This window comes from Genypterus blacodes, unplaced genomic scaffold (genome assembly GCF_046128005.1).
Source record: "Genypterus blacodes isolate CSIRO-AG114 ecotype Tasmania unplaced genomic scaffold, CSIRO-AGI_Gbla_v1 ptg000133l_1, whole genome shotgun sequence".
NCBI lineage: Eukaryota > Metazoa > Chordata > Actinopteri > Ophidiiformes > Ophidiidae > Genypterus > Genypterus blacodes.
In genome coordinates, this window is record NW_027466935.1 from 1,454,642 (window position 1) to 1,482,275 (window position 27,634).

Sequence of the window (27,634 nt, forward strand, 5' to 3'; positions counted from 1 at the left end):
CTATGTTAAATGTATTATCATAGTCCTATTTAGCTCAAATAAACTGTCAGTATCTCCGAAAAAGTCACATTTAAATATAAGTCAGGGCACTAGAGTCATATTTTTTACCTCCAAGGTATGTTTTTCTTTTTTGATTGGACAGGTCACTAGCACTATTGTGTCAGAAAGCACACGTGGTGACCAAAAGGACCATTGTTGAGGATTTAGATCACAATTTCAGAACTAAGCCACAGTGAAGTTATGTTTGGCTTTTCAGCATGTGAAGGATCAATATGAAATTTTTTTTTTTAAATAATGAATTAAAAGTGTCAATAATTAATTAAATGTCATTAAATGTGAAATAATTGATGAAATAAAACAAGTCATACAATTAACAAAAAACATTTAATTATTTCAGTGCACATTTAATTATTTCATAGTTCGGTGTTACAGCGAACCATGAATTAATTTTATCCGTCCAAAAACTGTGCACAATCACGAATTCCCTCCTGACTAAGAGTAAATTCATCTAGCCTTTGTAGAGGAATGGACAACCTGGGTGTTATACATAGTGACTATACTGTGACATGATGTGCCCGATGTTGCATTCATAGGTTTATTTACTGCAATGCTTTTGCTTATTGATTGTATTATTTTAGGGGCAGAGTGTTAAGTTTTCTACATATACTATGTAAATGACTCAGATAAAGTCTGTAGCTATGAAATGGATGAATTTTTTCCCCGTTGTAAAAATAGGTCAAGAGTTCCATGTTTCATTCAGTGGTGGTACAATAGCAATGAGAGATATACTGAACATATTCAATGATATAAGTAACAAATATTCTTTTAAAGTAAACTTAATCAGAAAACAAGCATTTTTGTATCAAACATTTATTTCAATGTCTTTCCAGAAGAGTTTGTACAATGACCAGATTCAATAAATAACTTTTGACATTGCCTGTGAACATGTTGAGACCTTAACGCCACAGTAGTCCCACTGAATGGCTGCTTCTCTAAACCCCCCCCCCCCCCTCCCTCCCCCGCTACAGAAGACCCTCTCCACTACAGAACCCCTTCAGGACTGCCTAAGAACAGCAGCAGCAAGCCTCAAATCTGGGCTGACGAATATCTCCGCCCTTCAGCGAAGAGAACACCACTTACACACCGAAACTGATTTCAAAAAGTCTTTCAGAGCCTTCAGTATGTTTGCTTGTTATCGCTGCCCCTTCCCAAGCATTTCTCTCACCATTTGAGTCCCATCTGTCCATTATGTACATCTAGGTGCCACTACAGAGAGGCAAGGGGCAACAAGTGATCTGACCTCCAAACTTGCCTACAACTCATCCTTCTCATCCTGCTCACCCTCCTCCTCAGGTGGGGGTCCACCTGCACTACCGTAAAGCTTGCTGATGATGGGCTGAACCACCTCCTCCAGCTCCTTCTTCTTAGCCTGGAATTCTTCCAGGTCAGCTTCTTGATGGGACTCCATCCACTCAATTTTCTCCTCCACTGCCTTCTCAATGGTTTCCTTGTCTTCGTCGGACAGCTTGCCGCCAAGTTTCTCCTTGTCGCCAATCTGGTTCTTCAGAGAGTAGGCATAACTCTCCAGCTCGTTGCGGGAATCAATTCTCTCCTTCAGCTTCTTGTCTTCATCTGCAAACTTCTCAGCGTCGTTCACCATACGCTCAATGTCCTCTGGGGTCAGGCGGTTCTGGTCATTTGTGATTGTGATCTTGTTCTTGTTGCCTGTGCCCTTGTCCTCAGCAGTGACACGCAGAATGCCGTTTACGTCAATCTCAAAAGTGACCTCAATCTGTGGGACACCTCGAGGAGCAGGAGGGATGCCAGTCAGGTCAAAGGTGCCCAGCAGATGGTTGTCTTTGGTCAGGGGACGCTCACCTAAAATCAATGGACAAATACGTTTATTTCAGTCCATTTAAACCAAAAATAATCCACTTATGAAGGTGTTACTTTAAGGCCCAATTCTTACCTTCATAGACTTTGATGGTCACAGTTGGCTGGTTATCAGAAGCAGTAGAGAAGATCTGGGATTTCTTGGTAGGCACCACAGTGTTCCTGGGGATCAGCTTGGTCATCACACCTCCAACAGTCTCAATACCCAGGGTCAGAGGGCACACATCCAGAAGAACCACATCACCTACAAGAGAGCAAAAACATATATTTAGTAATAAGAACCAAGTTGGCAAGCTCTGACCAGTGGTGCTATAAAAAAGATCATATATTAATTCCCAACAATGACCTACCAGTATCCTCTTCTCCAGAAAGCACTCCAGCCTGCACAGCAGCTCCATAGGCTACAGCCTCATCAGGGTTGATGCCTCTAGAGGGCTCTTTGCCATTGAAGAACTCCTTGACCAGCTGCTGGATTTTGGGGATACGAGTGGAGCCACCAACCAGAACAATCTCATCAATGTCAGGCTTCTTCAGGTCAGAATCTTCCAGCACCTTCTGGACTGGCTTCATTGTGGAACGGAACAGATCCTGGATAAAGTAAAAGATTATGTTAATAGGCTTGTCAAGCATAAGAGTTTTATTGTAGCCAATGTTATGTTTCTGCCAGCCGAACCCACCATATTGAGTTCTTCAAACTTGGCACGGGTCAGGGTCTCAGAGAAGTCCTCTCCCTCAAAGAAGGATTCGATCTCAATGCGGGCTTGGTGCTGAGCAGAAAGGGCCCTCTTTGCCTTCTCAACCTCACGACGCAGCTTCTGGACAGCACGATTGTCTTTGCGTACATCTTTGCCAGTCTTCTTCTTGTACAGTTTGATGAAGTGCTCCATGACACGCTGGTCGAAGTCTTCACCTCCCAGGTGGGTGTCACCATTGGTGGCCACGACTTCAAACACGCCATTGTCGATGGTCAGGAGGGAGACGTCGAACGTGCCACCACCAAGATCGAACACAAGAATGTTCTTCTCACCATCCCTCTTGTCCAGGCCATAAGCAATGGCAGCAGCAGTTCTGAAAAAATGACAAGATTAATTGCTACGAGACCATTGTAATGAGGAAACAATTCAGAATATTTCAGATTACAGCAGATGAATAAAACATATTCATAAGATACATACGGCTCATTGATGATTCTCATAACATTCAGACCAGCGATGGTTCCAGCATCCTTGGTAGCCTGACGCTGAGCATCATTAAAGTAGGCAGGGACCGTAACCACAGCATGTGTGACCTGAAGACACAGGAGAAAGTTAGTTTCAACAGTAGAGCTACTTTGGATCAGTTCCTTCTTCAATGTGGAGAAACCAGTTTCTAACCTTCTTGCCCAGGTAAGCCTCAGCTGTCTCCTTCATCTTAACCAGGACCATAGCAGAGATCTCTTCAGGAGCAAATGTCTTCATCTGACCACCACCAATGTCCACCTGGATGTGGGGCTTGCTCTTCTTCTCAGTAACCTAAAAAAAAGGAAATACCATTTAAGAAATGATTCCCACAGACCTTCAGGCTCTACAAGCTTACAAGTGCAGGGAAAGAAAGTCACCTTGAAGGGCAGGTACTTGATGTCCTGCTGGATGGTGGAATCACCCCAAGTACGGCCGATCAGCCTCTTGGCATCAAAGACGGTGTTCTCAGGGTTGGAGGTCAGCTGGTTCTTGGCAGCATCACCAATCAGACGCTCGCCCTCGCTGGTGAAGGCCACATATGATGGTGTGATGCGGTTTCCCTGGTCGTTGGCGATGATCTCCACGCGGCCATTCTTGAACACACCAACACTACAAAAACATTAAAAATGAATTAAAACACTTCTGCACAAATGTTTATGCAATATTCGGAGTTTTGATCATTAACATGTTATTCAGAAATGTATTTCTTACCATGAGTAGGTGGTTCCCAGGTCAATTCCTACCACCGTCCCTACGTTCTCCCTCTTGTCGTCGTCATCGGCAAACGCGGCGCCGACCACCAGCAGCATTACAGCAACCGACAACAGCTTCATTTTTACTTGTATCTCCCCGAGACGTACGAGAAAAAAAAATCTGTGGAACATAATGGGGAAAAAAAGTGTCAAAACGTGGCCTCGTATTTATGACGTGCCATCATAAAATCGATATAAAGCAGACTGCCGGTTATGTCACGAAATATAATCGTTGCCAAATAATTGCCCAAAAAGCCCAACTTCAATCAGAAGAAAACGGGCAGACTGGGTGGAGCCGGAATGCATCTCCCGAATGGGGTTTTTTTCTCTTCAATCTGCCGGTAGCTAACCACGTTAGCGAGCATATCCAGCCAGATGGTGTGTGGTAAATTTCCTTGCCGGTAGTCGTTGAAAGTACTAATTTAGCATAGCCAGCTCGGCACATTATACCCACAATCGCTTTCTATAACACCAACTGCACACATTTGAATGTAAATATGTATTTTACTTGTAGTTTATACAGCAGTCTCAAATGTTAGCTTAGCTCATCCATTCCTGTCACATTTTCTCATGTTCATTACAGTTTCATAGAAAATACACAACGAACCTATTATTATATTCACAAAAAAAGTCGTACAAACCTGACCTGTGATAGTATGAATGAATTCACGGCCTTGGCGTAGCTTCAGCTGAATACCGTTGCTCGTTGCAAAGTCTCTTCCGTTGACTGTATTCTCTATTCTCGCTTCTGTTAAATGATGTACAATGAATGGTCATCGCCGTATATATGCCGTCATGTCTTCCCCGTCGTGGAGCTCCGTGATTGGCTAAGCGGCTCTTCGTTGGAACGTGCTCATTGGTCCATTCCGGCATGCTGGCTGCAGCTGATTTGCACACGCCGGGAAGACGCTACGTCACGAGTCTAGCCCACCACGCGGATGCTGATTGGTTGTCTGTCAAGCACGTTCGTTGACATAGTTGGTGCAACCACTTGTCAATCTACAACAGGGAACATGGTAGCTTCACGTTTTCTAATATTTGAAATCAAGGCTACTTTTTAATCATCAAAGCAGATCATGTTGCGTGTAAAGAACATCCCCATGCTCCCCTTTCAGCATGGGTAACTGGGGACAGTTTGTTTGTATAGTAGTAATGATGACTTGCTGTATTGAGTCAGAGGTGAACAAGCTCTGTGTAACATGCATGAGAGTAAATAGCCTGCAACTACAATAAGTGGACTGACTGGAACTATCATCAGCAAATACAGAGGCTTGTTAGTCACAGTTTATACTTTGAAATGTACCAATTTGCAATAATCTGACTTTTCAGTTTAACTTCAAATCCCTTAATCTTCCTTTTTTTCCAGTCAGGAAGTACTGATCACACATGTATTTAATTATTGTATGTACCTTTACATACCTCACAGGCCTTCTTTTGACTTATATGTCTCTCTTAGCAGATGTTCTTTCAGGAAAACCAAACTACTCACCAAACCAACCTTACATTGTATTCTACTACTGTTAATATTCACAATCTCAAATGTCTAAATAGGTCAAGGTTAGTTACATGATTGCAATACAGTCAGCATACATCGGCCCTTTTCCTAAATATAACTAATATCAGTTGGAATATGAGAAAGTGTAATATTTTTATAATCTAATGTAACTTGTTAAATTGTCTTGATGTAATTTGTCTTGCACATGTCCATATTGTCTTTTTCAGTAGGGCTGGGTTGCTGTAGGCCATTTCAAACCAGTCTCCATTATGTTTAACTGTAGCCTATGGGACAGGGATGACGTGTTATGTCATGTTCAACTGGGGTACTGCTGCACACAAATGTCATTATCTTATCTAGTCAGACAATCAAATAATGTGTCAACAATGTAAACCTGTTTCTATGGATTATTTGAAGAAGTTTATAGAATCAAGTATTCTGTATTCTTTCAAGAGGCCAACATGTATTTCTATTAAATTCATTTTAAAATGTATCGTCATAAATATCATAAACCCATCCATTGTCTATCCAACACTAACACTAACATTTAGACCCAAGGAATGATGCAGTTTTGCTGTATTTCTTTGATACAAGAACATTTTCTCATTAGAGACAGGTCTGCTGACATCTGTCAGGCAGAGGATGGGAGGTGTGGCTGAGGAATGGCAGCTCTGACAGGTAATAGGTACAATTGCTCAGAGGTCTTGAGCAGAATGGACCTACCAGGAATTTGCTGTTACTGTAGTTCTCTGTGCTTGTGGATTTTAACAGGTTTGCTGTGAACCCTGTTGTGAATGATGAGGGTTATTGTGCAAGTCTTGGAGAAAGATGGTTTGAGAACAAACCCTCAAGGACTCATGTCTACCTTCCTGCAAATCTTCACCTTCTCTGAACATGATGGAAAGTGGTCGTAGAAGGGCAAAGCAACACTTGCACAAGTCTAGCAGGAGAGGGAGATTATGACTGTACATAATGTAACAATGTGTCTGGCTCAGGGAAGAGCTCCATGTGGGACACCAGGCGGGACAATTGTCCCCCTTTTTTTTGCATTCCACTGCTCCCAGATTTTCAACTTGAAAGCAAGTTTGAAAAAATGTTGGAATAATGAGAACAGTTTTGAAGGCAGCTTCAATGAAAAATAACTTATATCCATGATAGAGAGCTTCAAGTTTCAACACTGCACCACTCTCCTCTCTTCGTATCTTCAGACAGGGGTCGTGTTTCATAATTCAGCCGTATTAACACATTGATCAGTTCTATTATGACACTCACAATGTTAGCTTTAGTCTATGTTTCTATATTTGAAGAGCAACTGGAAAGGTAAGAGTCTCAACCAACAAGGCAACCATGTGCATTACTGTACTATTAGTCTCTGCTAAATATCTATTTCTAAATTGAAGCAGTGACTGTTTTCTTGTAATTAAAATGTAATAGACTTTGTAAGTAAAATGCATGACTTTGTATAATAGTGCATAATATTACCAAAGGTTTGCATGGTTCTTGGTATTGCAGGTTGCCCCTGAAGCAATTCAGCTCATGTTGGCAATACTGAGCTGTAAACACCCAATGGCATAAAATGCTCAGAGGATCTGAAATCATCTCATACACAGGGTAAGAGAGAGAGAGAGTAAGAGAGAGAGAGAGAGAGAGAGAGACAGAGAGAGAGAGAGAGAATCAGAATCACTTTATTTGCCAATTAAGTTTGCACTTAAGAGGAATTTGCTGTGGTTCTGGGTGCGAACATATAACATAGAAAAAGACAACAGAAGACAACAGAAGACAACATAAAACAACATGTGCAAACAGCAGCTTGGTGAATACTTAAATTAAAAACACACTAAATTAAATTAAATAAGTTAACTAAATGAGTGCTGATGAATAAGGTGTTAAAAAACATGCAGGGGATTATTGAAATAAATTAACTTAAGACTACTGTTAAATAAAGTGAAAGTGCAGGGGTTTATTGTGGAGTCAGTGGAAGACCTGGGCCTTGTTGATAAGGCCCACTGCCGAGGGGAAGAAGCTGGATTTGTGGTGTGAAGTTTTGGTCCTGATGGACCTCAGCGGGAAGGGTTAAATTATTAGTCAGGGTTATCAGGGAGGGTTATCATTAGTCAGCTACACATGTTAGCCTGTATTGGATTTAAATCTGGTACAATGTTTCTCCATAATTAGGAATTTTATCTCTCTTCTACCAAAATGAAATGACTAGATTCTAAAATGTAAGGAAGTTCTTGAAGTGAAAATTGAGTGTAAAACAATCACAGTTGAACGCTGGCACAGGCTGCGCTGCGCCCCCTACCGGCACAGGCGCCAGCAGACACCAAACTGATGACGTGGTTCGGTCCGCCGAGCAGAGCAGCAGGATGGCCGACCAGAGCAGGCAAATCAAACTCGCTGCAGCTAAGAAAAAGGTAAAGTATTCTCCCCATCGTCTGGCAAAATGTCGTGAGGGTCTCTGGTCGTGTGTGTCTCCAGCCGGTTTGCGTTGTCGCTGGGTTTCTTTCATTTCATTTTGTTTTGTTTTAATTATTAACTGGAGGAGGGTGTTGTCAGTACACGTCGACCGACCTCTGCGCTGTTGGTCGTCCCTTGTCGTCTGCTCCTCTGTAGGCTTCAGTATAGAGGAGAGACCGGGGCGTATTTGCGGCCTAGGTGCTTAGCATGAACTTTTTCCATACTATGCATTCTACTTTTTAATTCATGTCATTTAAATCAGTCCGTGTCTTTAAGGTTGTTATTGAATTACCCGACGAACACAATTTACGGAAGGATTTTACACGTTTCTCAACTAAATTTGCTTATCGGCTAACGACAACTAGCTAACTTGCAAGTTTACCTTAGCAGGCTGGCTAAAAGAGGGAGTTTGCTAACTAGTTAGCCGCGGTGTCAAGCCGGGCAACAGTAGTGCAGCTATTTGGCTTAGTCTATAGATTGTGCTGTTTGCCAAATAAAACGTCAGTCGGATCAATTTTAAAAACGACAAGCACAAAGGAAGCACTGTTGCCTAGTTAGCAGGATAGTATGACAGGGACTGTTTTGACAGCTGACACCCTCTCGCTTGTCCTGCTGTGTGCTCCAGCTGGATGTGCGACTGGGCCAGGGACAAAGATGGCCTTATCAGCTGGGAGATGTTAGCTTCGGGAATCAACTCGTCAGCATTTTCTTGCTGCCCAACTATCTTCGTTGAATGAGTGGCCGTGATGACGGCACTTGACATTTAGCTGAGATTCAAACCCAAGTATTTTAGAGGCTTTAGTTGAGCTCTTTGGTTACCACTGACAGAGCTGTCACACACCGATGCATTGGGAAGTCAAACGCATATTTATTATTATAGTTTTATACAAAGTAGTTGACATTTTGTTGAGATTGGCCCAGTAATCCTTAGAGCAACAAGGCCGGCGTGACAGTAGTAACTTGATACGTTGAAAGGCAGTGGCGGTGCATTCCAGTCAATATTTGAAGCCAGATCTTTTGAATGGTCCTTTTGTTGTAACAAATATGGGGTTATACATCTCTGCTTCACCTCGCTGCAAATGCAAATCTCCTGATTCAGTTCGCCTGGCAGAACTCTCCGGTGGTTCAACATCACTCAATCTGAGAGGTGTCCTTTGCGAGATGAAAGGTGAGGACCATTGTTGAGACGCACAGCTAGAGAGGGGGCCCCACTAAATCTTAAGCAGGATCGTTTTATTTAACAGAAGTGACAAGCAGAGCAGATGTCTATCTTTGGGTCATGAAGTCCTTGCTACCTGCTCACTCATCTGTTGTCTCTGTCGTCTGTGCTGCTCAGCTGAAGGAGTTTCAGCAGAAGAGCACCCCTGCTAGTGCAGAGAAGGGAGGAGGAGGAGGAGGAGGATCAGCAGCCAAGAAGAAGAGGAAGGTGAAGGGTGGGAACCAACACGATGCACCTTCATCAGACAGAAACTCCCCAGATAGCGTAAGTCACACTCATCATCATCATCATCATCAGCATCATCTGTTTGTATTATATGAACAAATCTACATTTGAATCCTTTTATCAATTGGCAACACCCCTGTAAGTGCTGTTTTTAAGTGACTGACTGGATTGTCACAGCAGTATGTACTTGAGAAAACATACCCAGGTCCTTGTAAAGAAGCTCTTAACTCTCTGTGCTGTTGTTAGAGGCACCATGTTTTCCTCTGAGCACCTCGGCCAGCGTGTAATAATTTATATCTGGCCCGTTTGCCAGTGATCACAAAATATACGTCCGGTTGTGAAACGATATGGCTGATTTACTGTGGTGTTGGGCAATGTTTCCCTCCCTGCTATCAAACAGACAGAGTGCCAACACACCACATTAGCTCCTGTCTGCTCGCCAGGTGACGGACGGGCCGGATAAAGTGTTTACCCAAGAGATTGACGAGGGGGGGGAAATAAAACGGGGCAGATGAGCAAAGACGGGACACTGTAAACATTTTTATTTAGAGGCGATGCAGAAAGCGGTGAGCTGTTTTGTAAAACATCTAAGGTGTTACATCACACATTGATAATATGCTTTTAACAACAGCTGATATTGAGGCCGGCAGGTCCTCGGGCCTGCAGTACGAACCGGCTAAAGGCTGGCTCGGTCAAGATCGGCTGGACTTTTGTATAGTGCGTGACAGCTTGTGGACTAAGTTCTTGGGAGTCTTACCAATGACGTCATGTTCTTGCGCTGCCACCTCATCATGCATTTGCTCTGTAAAGGTAAACGCTGTGATCAAACAAATTGAAACAATTGAATGAACGTGCCGATTGACATCTACAGCGAATGCCTGTTCGCAAACAAGAGAACGCTTTGAATGACAGGATCTTGCCCCACGTCATCCCTCATCTTGATTGTGATGATAAAATGATAATGGAACAGCAACAGCAAGAACAACCAGTGGCTAACCTTAACATTGAAACATTTAAAGTTGCAGTTGAGCGCAAGCCGCGTTTAGTTATTCAGCTTAAGCAATGTTTGTTATCTGTTTATCTCTGTCTCTTCTGAAGCAACTCTTTCAGTGCAGCACTTCTGTAATTATTCCTAAACGTGTGCAAAAAGTGTAAACATATTCCAAAAGTAGTTGTGTCAAGTACAATCAGTGGTCCTGTATGTTCTGACCTTCTTGTCCTGCTCTAATAGCCGTAGTTTCAACACTTCCTCCCCGTCCAGACCTCTTCCTTCTTACATTTCCTCTAGCTGCATGTAGGTGCCTATCTGCTTTTTATCCCTGATCTCCGTCTACTTTCTGAAATGTCTTCTCTTCTCTCTCTCCCTCTACCCCCATATACTTCTTTCCTGTAGTTTGGCAGTATTCTGAAAGCAATTAGTCAAAGCAATGGCGTAGTCCTGCCTCCCTACGGCAACCCTCATCAGGTGAGCCGCTCGCTTCCTCTGCGCCTCCATGGTTCCCCTGCCTGGTGTTCCCGTCTTCCCCTCTTCTTCTCTTTGTCTTTACTGTCAGTAGCTGCCTTGCTGGCCTACCTTTGCTTGGCCGTTCTCCCTCCCCTCTCTGTCATGTCAAATGCACTTCACTTTCTGTCACATAGCCCCGAAAAAAGCACGAGATAGGGATGAGTACAAGTTCTGCCTTTGAAGTACGTTGGAGCGCACGCCGTAGTTTTTTCAACTCGCGCACGTTCATATCCCATCGTGTGTGAATGCGGCGTGAATTCATGGGTATACACAGGGGGAGACGCATGGTTGTAACATCGCGTGTGCGCGCGTGAGTGTGTGTGTGTGCGTGTGTGTGTGTGCGTGTGTGCGTGTGCGTGTGCGTGTGCGTGTGCGTGTGCGTGTGTGTGTGTGTGTGTGTGTGTGTGTGTGTGTGTGTGTGTGTGTGTGTGTGTGTGTGTGTGTGTGTGTGTGTTTTATGCTTTGTCATCTCCTGTTGATGCTTTTGTGTTGTGTGTATTGTGTTTACATGCACAAAAGTAAGTGTATCGAAAATTGTGTGTGTAACCACTATCTGGGTCGCTGATCATCGTATGTCTGTGTATGTCAACATATGGATTGTTAAAGGAGGTGTGCGATATCAGCTCATCTTCACTGCTCTTCATGTGGCCTCTCCCCCTCATTGCATTGCCAATTAAACCGGCGTGTGCTTGTCTTCTGTGCTGTGTCACCTCAGACTTTTGCCGCCACGGAGGTCACGGGGCCCTCAGCTCCCCAGCTCTCAGAGGAAGCCACAAGCGAGCCTGGCCGCGGCTCACCTGTGTCTAATCCCCCTAGCTCTAACACCGCTGCTACTAATACTGAATGTGTGAGTCACAACACTGGCCTACAGGTGTGTTAAATGACTGCCTAATCGCTGCATTTGTGCCAATACCAATGCCAAATACCAGATTTGCTGCTGCTGCTGCTCTCCTGTCTGTGTGTTCTTAATGTACTTCATCACTTTGCATATTCCCCTTTATGAAATGTGTGTTTTCTGTCCCTCCCTCTTTCAATCTGTCTCTCTCTCTGCAGGACTACACTGACACAAATGGCAACGGGAGTTTAACAGAAGAGAAAAGGTGGGTTACCTCCCGTTTCACCAGGAAGCACGCAGAGAAATGACACAGAATGACGACTTCGCTTCATTGCTTCTTTGTATTGTTGTCGCGTACCATCTCTGAAATCATGTAAGATGTTTGCTCTGTGCTTTATAATCTAAGATTTCAGTCACAAGCAATAGCACTCTGGCTCCAGTATACCTCGCTCCTCTGTGAGTCGAGAGAACAGGATGTTTTGTGGATTTGGGTTAATGTGCATATATATATATATATATGTGTGTGTGTGTGTGTGTGTTATCCTGCAGACCACTGTCTTCCACAGAGAGCCTGCGGCAGCTCTCTCAGCAGCTGAACGGCCTTGTCTCTGAGGTACTGCACACACGGCCGCTCGCTCGTCCCCCCTTCTCTCACTCAGGCGTTTCTTTGTCACACGGTGTTAGGCTTTTAACATGAACACATTACGGCTGAAGTGCACTTTCAGAGAGAGTGTGTGTGTGCGTGTGTGCAACATCTATTCTAGGCAGGAATGCGGCTAAAGCATTTTCAAATTTGCCAGTTGTTCCAAATGGCTCACAGCACACTGATGGTATCAAATGGAACACAGGAGCAGTTTGATGTGTTTCCTTGCAGCACGACTTGGTTGCTGACATAATATATGATGTTTTGTTGTTGTTAAGTGTATTAATGTGAGCGTCTGTGTCATTGTAGTCATCCTCTGCTTACGTGAATGGGGACAGTGCACCTTCTGTCGACGAGAAAGAACGGGGGGTAAGTTGAAGCTTCGCCGTCGGTGAAAGACTTGCTTGGGAATTTGGATCCTGACTTTAACTCAAGAACAAATCCATTTGATTTAAAGTCGATTTAGAAGTTTGTAGTTGTGTGTCGCCCTTGGTTTTCTCTAGTCATCTGAAATAGTAAACCTGGTGTTTTCAGCAGTGTAACCTCCACCTGATCGCCCCGAACTCACTGCGACTCTTTGTGCCTAGGTGACCTTACTTTATGCCTGTTTTGTTATTAGATCGTCCGCACAAAGTACACCAGGTCCACTCCCCCTCGGCCTGCACAGACAGACACACTGTGGAGGGAAAGTGAGCCAAAACATTTAAGTTAATTACAACACAATGTCATTAATTCACAGACAAACATTAGGCAGCAACTGAATCTATTTTTATTGTTATTGCTTTATGATACGGTTTAAGGTTTGTTTACATCATGAATCAGCAGGAAACAGGCTTATAGTTATTATTATTATGATCACTTGAGGAACACAAATGTTCAAAATCTGCAACATTGGGGCTTTGGGCGTTCCCTCTGTGTCGGCAAACAGCTTTTAGAATTTATAGGGGGCAGGAAGTTAATAATCTGGTCTGGAGAAACTGAGATCAAGTGAAATCCATCTGCATCATGGGAGTGATACTTAAATCGGCTCCACTGCCTCTCAGCAAGGCACCATTGGTCATCGTTTCCCTAATTTGCTTCACGTCTCATCTTTAAAGCACATTCCTGCAGCACTCGTATAGCTGTTATTGTTTGCCTCCATGTTAATGATTCACCGTTTGAAATGTCTCTCCTCCCATGTCTTCTTTGTTTCTCTCACCACTGCACTTCCTTTTTTATCTTTCTTTCTTTCTTTTCTCCCCCCTCCCTCCTTTTCCTTTCCCGGATGCATGTGTGCACGTGATAGAGTCGGAACCAGGAGCTGGCTGCCGCCCTGGAGTCCAGCAACGTAACAAACACTCAGCTCAATACCAAGCTAAACCAGCTGGTAAGAAGCTGTGTGTGACTGTCTGTGTGTCTGTGTGTCTGTGTGTCTGTGTCTGTGTCTGTGTCTGTGTCTGTGTGTGTCTGTGTGTCTGTGTGTGTGTGTACGTGTGATAAACTCATCGAGTGCATGCGTGTGTATTTTGCATGCTGTCTTAAATTTCCAAGCACATGCATAGAAATCACGCCTGGGTTTTCATTTCATGTGTTAATTTTGCATTAAGTCAGATTTAAGTGACGTTCGGCACATAAACACCAATAAACTAACTCCCAGGGTTTGTATCTGAGCTGTCGTTAGTTTGCGCCTTAACTTTCCCTATGGGCATGAATATGGGGACTTTTGTGGATCAGGATTGAATTTTAATGACGGATTAGTTCATGAAAGACATTCTTTGCAACGTGCAAAACTCCAATTGCTCTCCTGTTTTGACAGACGCAGCAATCTCAGGAGCTCACAGATCAGCTACAGAAGGTACAAGGATTCCTCTCTGCTGGTGTTTTTATATCCATATCTACCTTTTTGTGTAATTTAATAAATTTCTTATCATTAAAATGTGTTTCCTTCCTCTAGGAGCGAAAAGACTTTGAACAGAAGTTTTCAAAGGAGCACGGTGCCATGAGGGAACAATTGCAGGTACAGTGTGTCATTATCTCAGAGCTCTGACATCACCTACCTAGAACTTTGATCTCTATTATTCCTCATTGTTGGTGAGTTAAAAGAACGAATAAAAGCTCAAGTTGTACATTTGTGTTCTCTACATAGGTTCACATCCAGACCATTGGTATACTGGTATCAGAGAAATCAGAACTGCAAACAGCACTACAGTACACGCAACACGCTGCACGACAGAAAATAGGTGCGTGTTTTACAGTCGTCCCATATATGAGTGTTTAAGTGATTTAAAAAAAAAAAATGTAATATTCATCTTGGCAATATGTAGCACTTCACTAACTCTGCACACATCCACACATTCAGGAGAGGCAGAGGAGCTGAATAACCGTCTGCAGGCAACCAAGCAGAGAGTGTCGGAGCTGGAGAGAACGCTGTCCTCTGTCTCCACGCAGCAGAAACAGTTTGAGAAGGTAACGGCTGTCATCGGGTCGATCATTGAGGAATTACAAGTGCAAATGTGACATAACGTCTCTCAAATAAAGTGACAAATTTACAACTTGCCAATCAACATCATTCATTCATTTAACGTTTTTTTCTTTGTCTGCAGCACAACAAAGACCTGGAAAAGGAGAGAGACGCCCTCAGACTAGATGTGTACAGATTGAAGTAAGTCCTTTTATCACATTCCCGTGGGCTGCGGCCCTATTTGTTGTGTAGCTTGCATTGGAATTGCATGAAACGTAAAGACTTAACGTAAAGAGTAATACTCGGTGTCCATGAGCATTTAATTCTATGTGTGTGTGTGTGTGTGTGTGTGTGTGTGTTTCTCTGCAGCAATGTGAGTGATGACTCAAAGCAGCAAAGCTCGGAGCAGTTGGAGCAGCTGAAGCTGATCACACAGGAGAACGGAGCGATGAGGCTGGAAATGGAAGACCTCCGCAAAAGACTCGAGATAGCTGACCTCATGTTGCAACAGGTGTAGTACACTTAGTCACAAACACAACATGTTACACAAGTTTACTGTATATGTGTATATGTGCATTTGTTCTGTTCTTTGCCTTTAAAATGTACCTGTGATGGGTCTAATGATTGTTTTTGCACTTGTTTATGTGTTCTGTCTGACCCCTTTGTTTCTCTGTGGTTCGGTCCAGTGCTCCAATCAGTCAGATCCCACTAATGCCAACCAGCAGGTCCAGGAGCTGCTGGAAGAGAAGCAGCAGTTGGAGGCACACACTCACCAGGTGTGTGTATAAGAACGCCATTTCTTACTCACTAAATGTACGTCAAGTCTGTGAAGTTCTCCTTGCTGGACATCATTTTGCCTGTGTGTGTTTTTGGCGATGCAGCTGATGGAGTCGATCGCCCATCTGCAGACAGAGAGGGACCACTATGCCGGGCAGATCCAGCAGGAGGGGCGGGCATGGAAGGACAAAACGGAGCAGCTGCTAACACAGGTGAGCGCGGCGGCCACACGTGTGACGGTTAAATATAGCGCTCAACATTTTGTTGTTGTATTTTGCTCCGGCAAATGGGTGATCTGGTCTGTATCAATGTTTGTGTCCAGGTGTCCTTGGTTGCAGAGGAGAGAGACAGGAACATCAGTCGAGTCCAAGAGCTTGAGGAAAACATTGCAGAACTACAGAACGCTGCAGGTAGGAGCTCCACCGCATGTTGATCAATACCATCTATCCTGCAGGTCTGCTCAGTATTTAGCAGTGGCGGTGTTCACTGCTCTTCTATCAAACTTCACCAAAGCCTTTAATTCTCCTCTTCCTCCTCCTGCTCCCTCTCCTCCAGCAACATTGTCCCAAGAGAGAGAGGCAGAGGGTCATGGAGAGCCTCAGTCCTCAGGACCGTCGGAGAGTGAGGTGGCCTTGCAGGAGGCCCTCAGCAGCGTGCAAGAGGAGAAAGATGCTCTGATGGCACAGTACCAGGCACAGGTAACCATGGACACAGTTTATACAAACAAAACCCTCATTGTTCTTAAAGACCTCCTGGAATAGTATCATCAGCACAAACATTGCACATTTTATCTTGCAAAAAGCTCTAAGCATGTCTGTCATATCTCCCCCTTCAGTTGCGGGACAACGAGCAGCTGAGCCGCATGTGTGCAGAGCAGGAAACCCGTCTAGGGGACATGGAGAGCCAGGTGCAGACCCAGACCCAGGAGACAGAGGACCGCAGGCGCATGTTGGAAGACGTTCAGTCAGACAAGGCCACCATCAGCCGTGCTCTCACGCAAAACCGAACTCTGAAGGACCAGCTGGCTGAGCTCCAGAACGGTTTTGTCAAATTGGTGAGTCAGACAAAATCAGCCTGTCCCCTTTTTCCTTTTGTAATGAACTCTCTTGAACTCCATTTAACTCCGTCCGTTACTCCACTTGTAGACTAATGAGAACATGGAGCTGACCAACGCCATTCAGTCAGAGCAGCATGTGAAAAAGGAGCTGGCTCGCCGAATGGGTGAACTGCAAGAGGAACTGCACAACGTGAAGGAACAGGTAGAGTCTCGTAGTTCTAATAGTTCTGCGGCAAACGGAAAAAAAACCAAATGAATCCCACTTCTGACGCCACAATCTCTCTCCTCACTCATTCCGCTCTGTTCTGCCTTTGCCTCTTAGCTGGGCCTGAAGTCCAGCGAGGCTCAGGGTGTGGTGGAGCAGCGGGATCAGGTCTTGGCCCACCTGCAGCAGTACTGCGCCGGCTACCAGACCCTGGCCACAGAGCGTGAGCAGCTCCACCACCAGTACCTGCAGCAGACGCAGATCATGGACCGGCTGCAGCACGACGAGACGCAGGGACGAGTGCAGCTGGAGATCAGCCACAACCAGCTGAAACGCGCACAGGTGTGAATTTCACAGGCAACGGCTTTGGTTTAGAATTCTTTGTGCAATCTCGTCCAAGGGGTTTTTGTTAGAGATACAAACATGAAAGTCCTTGTCTCTCCCCCACAGCAACATTTGGACCAGTTAGTCCAAGACAATGAGCAGCTGAAGTCCGAGGTGAGGGAGCTGCTCAACAGTTCAGCTCTGGCCACACCACCCAGAGACCAAGGTAACCATTTCTATTTCCACTGTATTTGTAAGTTATTTTTGTCACAATCCTACTTCATGGAATATGGGAAAATTGTTATTGTTGTCAATTAACAGTTTTGTTCTGCTTTGATTCTGTTGCTTAGGAGACGGAGTAGAAAGCCAGTTGATGGAAGAGAGTCCAACAAAATCATCCTCCATAGTTATTCCAGAAGACTTTGAGAGCCAGAAAGAGATGGTAATTTATATTTCGGTCCAAACACCTTGACGTTATGATTCTATTCTCTCCCAATATGACTCCTTATGCTTCTATTACATTTGTTTTTTTTCTGTCTCTCTCTCTCTCTCTCTCTCTCTATCTCTCTATCTCTATCTCTCTCTATCTATCTATCTATCTATCTGCAGGAGGAGTTTATCCGCGGGGCCCTGTCTTTGTTGGAGGCAGAGAAGGACGAAGTCCGGAGACAACTGGAGGAGGAGCACCGGCTCCACATGGCAGCCCGGCACCAGGCGTCCGTAGCCATCAGCCTGCAGCAACAGCAGCAGCAACAGCACAGCCACAGTCACCAACACCATCATGACCACGAGCACGATCACGGGCACGATCACGGGCACGAGCATGATCATGATCATGGTCACGAGTACGATCACGGGCATGATCACGGGCATGATCACGGGCATGATCATGATCACGAGCACGATCATGGCCAACATAGCCACTGCGAACTTCATCACGAGCATTCAGGTAAGAAACGAGTAAAAGGAGTGCACTTCTGTCCCTTTTATGTTCCCTCTGTATTTCCCATTATGTAAAACGTCAAACTATAAATGGTATTCGATATGCGTGACCTTGTTGTCTTTGCAATCCGCCGCACAGAAGGAGGAGTGCCGGTGGAGGTTCACGAGGCCCTGCAGGCTGCGATGGAGAAGCTCCAGCATCGCTTCACCTCCCTCATGCAAGAGAAAGCCGACCTGAAGGAGCGAGTGGAGGAGCTGGAGCACCGCTGCATCCAGCTGTCTGGAGAGACGGACACTATCGGTGAGACCTGAATGTTTGTTTAGATACAGGCAAACGGCACAAACGTTTTTTTCATCTGCAATATCTTTGGGCAAAATACACTACATTTTGGAGTGAGTGGCTCCCACCATTCTCATTTCACTTGTCATGCCCTCGCTCTGTCTGACTGTTTCTCTGTCTCTCTCTCTCTCTCTCTCTCTCCCTCTCTCTCTCTCCGAGCAGGTGAGTACATCGCCCTGTACCAGAGTCAGCGAGCCATCATGAAGCAGAAGCACCAGGAGAAGGAGCAGTACATCAGCATGCTGGCCCAGGACAAAGAGGAGATGAAGGTACCTTATCAGGACACAATATCAAGACTGCTTGTCATGATTTCTCAGCCCAAATGATGAAAACCAAAATATGACAAATTCGATGTTAGTTTATATGAACAAAATCATATTCCGGCATTGGAAACGTAAGCAGCAGTCACACAGATGAAGGGGGAATCTGTGACATTTCTGACAAAGCTGCCGATTTGTTTCACTCATTTGCACAAACACAGTGTCCCTCTGACTGAACAGGCCGTCTGTGTCCTTGCCACTGTGTCTCTGTCGTCGATTAGGCGAAGCTTGCCGAGCTGCAGGATCTGGTGATGAGACTGGTGGCGGAGAGGAACGACTGGTACAGCCGGTACACGGGGGCAGTGGCGAGCGCCGGTACCGTCAACCCAGACCTGCTGCCCGTCGGGGAGGAGCGCACTCACGCCGAGCACCAAGCATACGCGCACGTCGAGCTCAACGCCGTCGACGGGGCAGGTAGGATCGCAACCGGCTCAATCAGTAATGTCTCACTTATGAAATGCGGTTTGAGCGTCTCACCATGCCTCTCTCTCTCTCTCTCTCTCTCTCTCTCTCTCTCTCTCTCTCTCTCTCTCTCTCTCTCCTCTCTCCTCTCTCCTCTCTCCTCTCTCTCTTCTCTCTTCTCTCTCCTCTCTCTCTCTCTCTTACCCCCCCCTCCACCACAGAGGCCATGGAGGTCATCCCTCTCTCCGAGCCGTCCACAGGCACGGACACCGCCTCCTCCCAGATCCCGTCGTCCGGGCCCATCCACAGCGTCGACCTCAAGCCCCTGGGACCTAAGGAGGACGCCACAGCCCAGCAGATCATGCAGCTGCTGCAGGAGATCCAGAATCCCCAGGGGGCCCTGCGCTCGCCGCCCTTCCTCGGCGAGAACCCCTGCATTCCCTTCTTCTACCGGCCCGACGAGCAGGACGAGGTCAAGATCCTGGTGGTGTGAGGGGAGCGGAGTGTGTGTTGTAAGGGTGTGACAGACAGACAGGCGTGTGTGTGTGTGCGTGCTCGTGTGTATGAACTCCCGGACCGCATCCTGAGGTCTGAACTAATAAACACCACAGTTTACCGTGTTGATAGCTTGTAGATCGTATTCGCAAACACTTATCGAGAACATTTACACCCTGCAAAGTCTGTCACAGATATGATGGCGACGTCTCTGACCCAGTTACGTTACAATGGCCCCTCTTTGTCTTGTGTGTATGTGTGTGTGTTGCTGAGACTAAGCGTGTTTGGAAGAGAGTGAACTTTCTATGACTTTGTTGCTTAGTTTTGTCAGGATTGAAACTAAACTCATCACTTTATTACATTTAGTGTGACGCTCTTTGTAGAGGCAATAATCAGGTTTCCTCTGTGCAATGTGGCGTTTCTCCTCTCTTCCATTTTTAATTCCCCATCTTTGTTTCTGTTGTAATCTATAAGTGCAATAAAGGGGCCGTATGTTCCGTTCCCTTAACTCATGCCGTCTAAAATCCACATAATTAACTGTACACATGCCAAAAAAAGAGCATCCTGTTTGAATCGGCGTTCAACGCAAAACATTATCATATGCAAAATGTTTGTGCTGTGAAGTTGTGGTACCATCCTTTTGTTTTGGAGGGGTCGCCACGGTTACCGAAAGTGGTTGTTTTATTGCAGTTTAAAGACAGCATGAAGTAGAAATAGGAAAGTGGATGACGAGAGGCCGCACACGGTATGAAAAGACATGAATGGTGGAAAAGGTGTATGAAGGGCGTCTTCCTCAAATTTGCAGTTTAGGATTGTGATGTTTTAATCTCAGCCTGAGCTTCAGATTCTGGGATTTTTCCTTGCTAAGTCATGATCCTAGATCCTAAAGAATCCTAGAGTGTGTAATCTGGTGCTCTTGAGGCTTTTGGGACAAGCTCCTTCCACGCTCCTGTCACTTCACCGATACTTTTTCTTCATCAGAGCTCCACGCTGGGCTGAGCTCCGATCTTCATCGGGTCGTTAAAGCTTCTAAACAAACGGACTCTTCCTCTGTTACTTTTTCGCTCATCGTTTCGCAAATGAGAGACGATTTCATGCACATCCTTTACAACTGGACTGTGTGTGTGTGTGTCTGTGTGTGTGTGTGTGTGTGTGTGTGTGCTCTGCTTGAATTGCATCTGTTGTACCTTTTTGTAGAGTTCTACCAGATAATATAAGTATGATTGCACTAAAACTGTACAAAGCTTCTCAGTCAGCTTTTTCTACCATAGAGCCTCTGAGCTGGATAGATGATTTCTATGGGGGGAAAAGAGGAATCCGGTGAAGCCGAGAGGGGCTGGTTAACCGCTCTCAGGCTGAGGGATCTACTTGACGCAAAGTTGGATTTAAGTGAATGTGTGTGTGTGTGTGTGTGTGTACAGCGTGCACTTGAGAGGACGAACAGGTGGTGTAAATATGCGTAGAGGAGAAGAAGAATTAATGACTTTATTCCCAACCGAACGCGAGCCCATCAGAGTTTGAGAAAACGAACTGCTCGCTCTCTCTCTCTCGCTCTCTCGCTCTCTCGCTCTACCACAGAGTCAGAGTTGAATGTGTTGGTAAGAAGCTCACTGCAGACTCATATGTTTGTTTTTGTTTTGGAGGTAATAAACACTTTAATAAATCTCCTCTGGGCATTGGTATTAACGTGAGGTAGGTTTAGAACATCAGTATTTGGCTTTTGGTCTGAGTTCAGACTTTATTCTGGCTATTAAAAAGAGAGAGAGAGAGGACGAGATGCTTATGATCACAAATGGACTGATTGGTTCATTTGATTAGATTACAGCTATTTTCTCAAACTAACTAATTAACTCAGAGCTGCATTGTCACCCAACCGTAAATGGAAATTTGACAAAGCAAAATTGTTTTAATTCCCCCCCCAATCAAGTTTTTGACATTTTGTATTTTTATTATTTGGTCAATTTTCACTTTTGAAATCCTTTTTTCCCCCTCCTTATGTATACTGCACAGTTGAAATTGATCATTGAAAACAAACCGAAACAGGAGGCAGGCTGCAGACGTGCAAAGTGGCAATTTTTAAAGGATATTTAAGCAAAGTCTTGATTGTTTGAAGGTATGTGGAAGGACAGTAAAGCGCACTAAAGCCCTGAACCCGCAGCACTTTGGCAGTAACTGCTGGTTTCTCGACTCGATTCCTCGCTTCGTTGCATTCTGTCACGTTTCTGGTTTCTTTTGAAAACTTCGATTATTTTTCCCATTTTTTTTGTTCTTGTTCACTTTGCCTTTGGGAGCGGTTTCAAATCACAACAAAAGGTAGATGAAATTATTGCCCTCGTTTTGAAATTCACTGTATGTTCTTTGTGATTGCAAACGACATTGGGAAAGTATTTCTGTCTCTACTGTAAGAGGTGGTGTATATACTGTATCTGTGTAACATAGTGTATATTCATTCTGGTGTGTGGGGGCGGTGTGGAGAGTGTATGTTGGTACAGAGCCGGGGGAGGAGGGGGTTCTACAAAGAATGACTCGAAATGTTATATTTATTTGGAATAAGTAAATATCTGAACTAATCAGTTTTAATGTAAAATAGCATTGACTGTTGGAGGCAAATGAAGGATCATTGAGAGAATTGATTTGTTAGTCTGGTGGGAGCTTTCTGATTATTATTTGAGTAATAATTTTCTCCCCTTCTACTCAATAAAACTGATTGAGCAACTTCAACACTTTGCGGCTCCATTTCTTCCCACAAAGAAAGGAAATGATGGAAGACGAGAGACCCGGTACACTGACGTTTTTAATGTGTTGACAAAGCACAGCGACTCTTGCAGGGTCAAGTCCAAACGTTTAGTCCCGTCCCCACACACACACACACACACACACACACACACACACACACACACACACACACACACACACACACACACACACACACACACACACACACTGTCCCTCTGTCTCTTCTACACAAACAAACCAAACGTCTCCACTACATGCTGAAGTATCAAACAAACAGCCTGCCGTCTTCCACATACATCACTGTAATTTTACATTTTTTGCATTTATTTTTTTCATATATTGTCTCCTGATACACACACTCATCATAATGAATCATAATAATTTAAATACGCAGCAATTTTAGACTAAATTCTCTAGATGGTGGAAACACAGTCCCATAAGATGCACAACACATATACATAATAACACGTTTAGATATGTCCATAATCAACTACTTACTGTTAAATAATAATATGTTTTGATGTGTTTGCAGTCATGGAAGAGTTTCGGGTGCAAATACACGGTTTGGGTGATAATTGTGGTACAGATGGAGATGTTTTTATGGTCTGTGAAGAGTTTGGGGGTAGTACTACTTTCAAAAATAGGTGTCAAGATACAGCACATCACACTGACAACAAAGCCCAATGGGGAAGAGATGAATGAGGTGGTGGGGGGGTCACGTTATAGTTTACTGCATAGACTGTTTTCATGTTCTCACTCACCCCCGTGACCACTGAGAAAAGGGAGGAAAAAAAGAGGAAGAAAGACAAATGTGATAAAAAGCTGAAAATGAATACATTCCAAATATAGGTCAATAACTTCACCATGAGGAATAATTTCTCCTTAATCAAGGTTCCTCTTCCTCCCCAAAAACCTTCACACTCTTAGTTCAAACTTGTTCCACTAGATGTCAGCATGTTGCACTTCTACAGTAAGTGGCATCCCGCCTCATTAAGATAACACAGTTTCAATAAGGGAGGGTGATTATTTGCAACCCCATTGCACTGCTATTGCATAGGTTTGCGTGGAAGCACAGACAACAGCGTTTTGAGGGAGGCGGCCGGGGGGGGTTACAGTCACGTGATCAGAATTTATAGGTCACAAAGGTCACGACACACAAGCGAATTTCAATGGTGGAGGTGGGGCCTTCGGGTGCGAATATCCAGAGGGAGTAAGGTGATCGGTCCTCCAATCCTGCTGGGAGAGGAAGGAAGGAAGGAGGGGAAGGGAAGGGAAGAAGGACAGAGACGCTCCTGTCTGTCCACATATCTAAGTGTCCTTCACGTGTGAGGAGAAAATGGGAGCTGAGTGAGTTTACTGATGGAGGGGCTGGTTGTCTGATTTTCTGTTTCTCCCAACCAGGATGGGTTTTGGAAGAGAGGAAAGTGTTGAGTGGAGAACGAGAGGGCAGGGACGGGGGGGGGGTAGCGGGGCTTGTGTCCTTTAAGAGTTGAATGGCGGCAGAGGGCTCTCCGGGCGAGAGGAGGGGCTGCTGGCTTTGATCGGCCGGCTGTTTGGTGCGGAAAACGTAGAAATGAAACAAGAGAACAATGAGGGAGGAAGATGACAGAGAAACAGGAAAATCATAAAGATGAGGAGACACCAGAGGAACGGATCTATTGAGAATTAGTTTGAGCTGTTGTTGGTTTATTTTGTCTCTTTGGACGTCCATCTTCATCTATGATGGACAAACAGGCAAGTAGAAGTAAAATGGGATGTCCTCACCTATGATTTTTGAGGATCGAACATTACAAATCCGCCCTTAAAGGAACATTTCACCCCAAATCATCCTGTTTGTATCTTTTTACACGGCCTGGAATCTGCTTAGTTGTTACTAAAACAATTGCTCGATCGATTGCTCCAGCTTTTTCATTGGCCACCAGTGTTGCTCAGCGGCACTACGGCAGCCAATCAGACATGAACGTTGTTTTATTTAATGAAGAATTCTGTAAATGACTCGATCGAACTGTTTGTCTCAAAGGGGCGAGTAAGAGATATAAACATAGATCATTTGGTGAAACATTCCTTTATATGACCACAAAATAAATAAAAATATAACAGATAACACAACATGAATAATAAATTAGCAGCTCTGAATACTCATTTGAATATCATGAAATACCACAAGCAAAGTACTCCATTACTGTTTATAACCATGCTTGATTTACAAATGCATCCCCCTTAGCTTTAATAGTAAGAGTATTTGTAAATGTATATGTTGTTGTACAGCGTTGTGTCTATACAGTATGTAAGCAAATGTGTGTGTACGCATCTGCAAATTTGATTCATTCTGTCCTTTTCTCCTTAAATGTTCAAGTGAATAAGGTGTGTATGTCATGCATGTGTGGTTTGGAGAGAGAGAGAGAGAGACTTGGCTTCAGGTATGGGGAGTTTGCACTTGTAGGAGCAGGAGGAGGGAGCCAGCACGGGGTCAGGTGTGGCAGGTAGGTGGCGCTGTTGTCCATGGGTTCAGGACAGGGAGGGAAGAAGAGGGAACTCAGAGGTCTAGTGGGTTGGAGAAGGAGGGGGTCTCCGACTGCCATCAAGACACACACACACGCAGATAAAGAGAGGAAAGGAACAGGTCAGGTTTTGTGTTTTGTGAAAGTCTGAGTGTATCTTTAGACAACTTAGTGTTTATACTTACATATTGTATGTAAGCTTCATATTCGTGTGTGTGAACTCACACACACACGTGCGCTCAGAAATACTGCACATACACACTCGGGGGTAATTAGACCCTACAACTTATCAGTCAACATGAGCACAATTAGGTGTGTGTGTGTGTGTGGGTGCAGTCAAGGTTTGGAGCGCGTTGACCTAATCACACTCACATGCAGATTTAACTATCAGGTTAACACTTTATTTAGTTTTATCTGAGTAAGCAGCAGACAGTGTGACATCACGGCAAACACTACAAACCAGTGTGTGTGTGTGTGTATGCAAGTGTGTGTGTGTTTATCAGCATAAATCTGACTAATCCTAAACTTGATATTAATTTTTACACACTTTTCCACTCTGATAACTTCAAGAAACAAATGCACATTTAACAGTTAGTCCAAACAAAGGGAAAATCAGTTCGCACAGTGATGCAAACACACACACACACTCTCTGACAGTGTGTGTGTATGGGTCCATGCACTGATAGAAGAAAAAGACGAACAAAATGTCATGCGCTGAACGATTTAGAAGAGAAAGGTGGAAGGTGGCGCGGTGACGATGGCGAGCAGTACCCAACGTACCAGAGACGCTTGTCCTCATTGGTCAGTGATAGTGATTCTGCAAAGGCAACCACAGTTACACATGGGAGAGAGGGATGAAGAAGAGGAGGGGGAGTGCAAACAAACAGTTAGAGTGCAGCGCTCGGCTCTCGCTCAGGTTTGATCGCAGCTCATTTTTGAAACGTTTTTTTGGAGGATGGAATTCAAAATCCCAATATTAGACGTGGTTGTAAAGAATTCATGCTGCGTCTACCTGAGTGAGAGTGGAACGGGATGTGTGTCTTAAAATATAGACAGAAACTAAGGAAAAGAAGGGCAACCAGCTCACAAACACAGATCAAAGCTCAAGACAAAGTTGGACTACTGGATACACATAAGAGACGGAAGAGGATAGAAACGTTTCCCCTTAAATCTGCCTTAGAGTGCAAATATCTTAACTGTTTAAAGAGGAGGTGTAATGATGATGAAGAGTGACGTGTTAGTGTTGGTGATGTGAGGAAGATGAGCCTCTATCTATCTATCTATCTATCTATCTATCTATCTATCTATCTATCTATCTATCTATCTATCTATCTATCTACAGCATCTTTTATCACTTTCTGCTTCATTTACCTCTTCATCCCCTCATCCGGGTGTCTTCATATCCCCCTTAGTGACAGAGAGCATCCACACTTCAGCTGCTTCGTTTGTGAAAACTTGCAGTGTGAGTGTTTGTGTGTGTTGTGGGTGGACGCACAGCTGGTGTTTTCACTCACCTGGGGACGCTCGGGGGCGCGCGGTTAGGCCGCGAGGGCACGGTGGGTGGGGCCGCGCTGTAAGGGTCCGGAGAGGCCCCTGGACGGGATGGGACTGGGGGGCCTCCAGCAGGGGGGGGCCCACGAGAGCCCGGACGTGCCGGTGGCCCGGGTGGAGCCCTGCGGTTTGGAGTGGGACTGGTGGCTGGAGACCTGAGGTGGGGAGAGGAAGAGGAAGAAGAAATGATGCGGAAATAACGAAAATCCATGAATCTCTTTGTTCAATCACACACTCTTCATCCCTCACCTTCCTCCCGAGCCTCCTCGCTGCACCTGGAGCCAGGAGTCGTCCACCGGCGGCGGCATGGCGGTGGTGATGGTGGACGTGCTGATGTCGCCGATGAAGCCGAGGGCCTCGCGCAGGGCGTGGTACATCCGAAGCATCTCGTCGCGGTGCTGCGCCTGGTCCTGGGACTCCTCCATCAGTGTGTTCTGGTCGCCGCACGAGTACAGCTGGGCCAGCAGCTCGGCGTTGATGAACTCCTTCGTCTGGATAGAGAGAGAGAGAGAGAGGAAGAGAGAGATGTTTACAAGGACGAACTGCGTGGATCTGGCGTCCAACCCGCGCCGACGACGACTCACGTTGTTAATCATGAGATGCATGATGGTCTTTGGCATCAGGTCACGGACGGTTTTGTTGACGATGGCCATGTAGGAGTCCACCAGGTTACGGATGGTTTCCACCTGCCGCTCCAGCTGAGGGTCCATGCTGTGCACGAAGCTGTCCGAGCCGTTCTCACCATCGCCGTCGCCCTGAGGAAGGAAGATTGTGATGAATGTGGTAAAACGCACTACAAGAGACACAAAGATGATAAAGACTTAAATAACACACTGTACCTTGCCTTCCTTGTCCTACAAGGTCGAAGGTGATGGAGGCAAAAACAAAATGAGAAGACAGAGACGTGAAAGTGTTACAATAAACAAATATGCAAGTTTAAAAGAAGATCAAAGTCGATCCAGCATATATCTCACCGTCACCCGTTCTGGATAAACTCCGGCCCTGAGGAAGGACGCCTTCCACGCGTCCACGTCCTCCTGACTCTCACAGGCCAGCTCCAGCTGACGGTAGTCCTTATACACGTTCCTGTGGACAGAAGACAGCAGCACAAGAGACAAGAGAGTGTGTTTCATTTTCATTCCATCTCTCACACCAACATTTGCCTCCTCCTCCTTTAAGGCGTCTCTCTGAGTCCTTCACATGTTTATAGTCGTCCATAACACTCTGTAGTATTTTGTAGTATCGTGTGTGTGTGTGTGTGTGTGTTTGTTTGTGGATGAGTGTGTGTGTGTGAGTGTGTG

At 45.0% G+C, this 27,634-nt stretch overlaps 3 protein-coding genes across 5 annotated transcripts in view; 1 reads left to right on the top strand and 2 right to left on the bottom strand.

Annotated features, from left to right (window-relative positions):
• Nucleotides 1–854: 854 nt before the first annotated feature.
• Nucleotides 855–4,022, bottom strand: LOC143011034 (endoplasmic reticulum chaperone BiP). Its single transcript, XM_076163685.1, has 8 exons — nt 3,825–4,022; nt 3,491–3,722; nt 3,267–3,404; nt 3,069–3,181; nt 2,571–2,961; nt 2,244–2,481; nt 1,970–2,137; nt 855–1,878 (listed from the first exon to the last, which is right to left on the bottom strand). The coding sequence occupies exons 1-8, from the start codon at nt 3,995–3,997 to the stop codon at nt 1,313–1,315; spliced, it is 2,019 nt and encodes a 672-aa protein (XP_076019800.1). The 5' UTR covers nt 3,998–4,022; the 3' UTR covers nt 855–1,312.
• A 3,658-nt stretch (nt 4,023–7,680) lies between these two features.
• golga2 (golgin A2) lies at nt 7,681–22,266 on the top strand. 2 transcript variants are annotated; one of them, XM_076163570.1, is made up of 27 exons: nt 7,681–7,774; nt 9,154–9,300; nt 11,481–11,636; nt 11,819–11,865; nt 12,150–12,213; nt 12,553–12,612; nt 13,529–13,609; nt 14,039–14,077; nt 14,177–14,239; nt 14,369–14,462; nt 14,582–14,688; nt 14,826–14,884; nt 15,053–15,194; nt 15,370–15,459; nt 15,565–15,672; nt 15,783–15,870; nt 16,016–16,158; nt 16,296–16,514; nt 16,606–16,719; nt 16,840–17,064; nt 17,173–17,272; nt 17,397–17,488; nt 17,656–17,995; nt 18,128–18,289; nt 18,491–18,597; nt 18,870–19,062; nt 19,272–22,266. In XM_076163570.1, the coding sequence occupies exons 1-27, from the start codon at nt 7,727–7,729 to the stop codon at nt 19,541–19,543; spliced, it is 3,360 nt and encodes a 1,119-aa protein (XP_076019685.1). In that variant the 5' UTR covers nt 7,681–7,726; the 3' UTR covers nt 19,544–22,266. The 2 variants fall into 2 exon arrangements, with proteins under 2 accessions (XP_076019685.1, XP_076019686.1); XM_076163571.1 differs by lacking the exon at nt 11,481–11,636.
• Nucleotides 22,267–24,825: 2,559 nt separating this feature from the next.
• Nucleotides 24,826–27,634, bottom strand: part of dnm1a (dynamin 1a) — a 34,210-nt gene continuing 31,401 nt past the window's right edge. The window contains exons 18-23 of one of the 2 annotated variants that reach the window (XM_076163572.1): nt 27,308–27,419; nt 27,173–27,187; nt 26,918–27,088; nt 26,583–26,824; nt 26,297–26,488; nt 24,826–24,856 (exon numbers count right to left, since the gene is read on the bottom strand). In XM_076163572.1, coding sequence (XP_076019687.1) covers nt 24,826–24,856; nt 26,297–26,488; nt 26,583–26,824; nt 26,918–27,088; nt 27,173–27,187; nt 27,308–27,419 — 763 coding nt within the window. Of the gene's footprint in view, nt 24,857–26,292; nt 26,489–26,582; nt 26,825–26,917; nt 27,089–27,172; nt 27,188–27,307; nt 27,420–27,634 lie in introns of those variants that run through there. The other variant, XM_076163573.1, reaches the window with a different exon arrangement.

What these genes read in the sequence shown, in the direction of transcription:
- golga2 (XM_076163570.1), top strand. Translation starts at nt 7,727, where the DNA reads ATGGCCGACCAGAGCAGGCAAATCAAACTCGCTGCAGCTAAGAAAAAG. An exon ending in ATACCAAGCTAAACCAGCTG is followed by an intron (nt 13,610 to 14,038) that starts GTAAGAAGCTGT and finishes CTGTTTTGACAG; the next exon opens with ACGCAGCAATCTCAGGAGCT. An exon ending in CACACCACCCAGAGACCAAG is followed by an intron (nt 17,273 to 17,396) that starts GTAACCATTTCT and finishes TCTGTTGCTTAG; the next exon opens with GAGACGGAGTAGAAAGCCAG.
- LOC143011034 (XM_076163685.1), bottom strand. Translation starts at nt 3,997, where the DNA reads ATGTTCCACAGATTTTTTTTTCTCGTACGTCTCGGGGAGATACAAGTA. An exon ending in ATGAGAATCATCAATGAGCC is followed by an intron (nt 2,962 to 3,068) that starts GTATGTATCTTA and finishes TCATTTTTTCAG; the next exon opens with AACTGCTGCTGCCATTGCTT. An exon ending in GACCATCAAAGTCTATGAAG is followed by an intron (nt 1,879 to 1,969) that starts GTAAGAATTGGG and finishes CATTGATTTTAG; the next exon opens with GTGAGCGTCCCCTGACCAAA.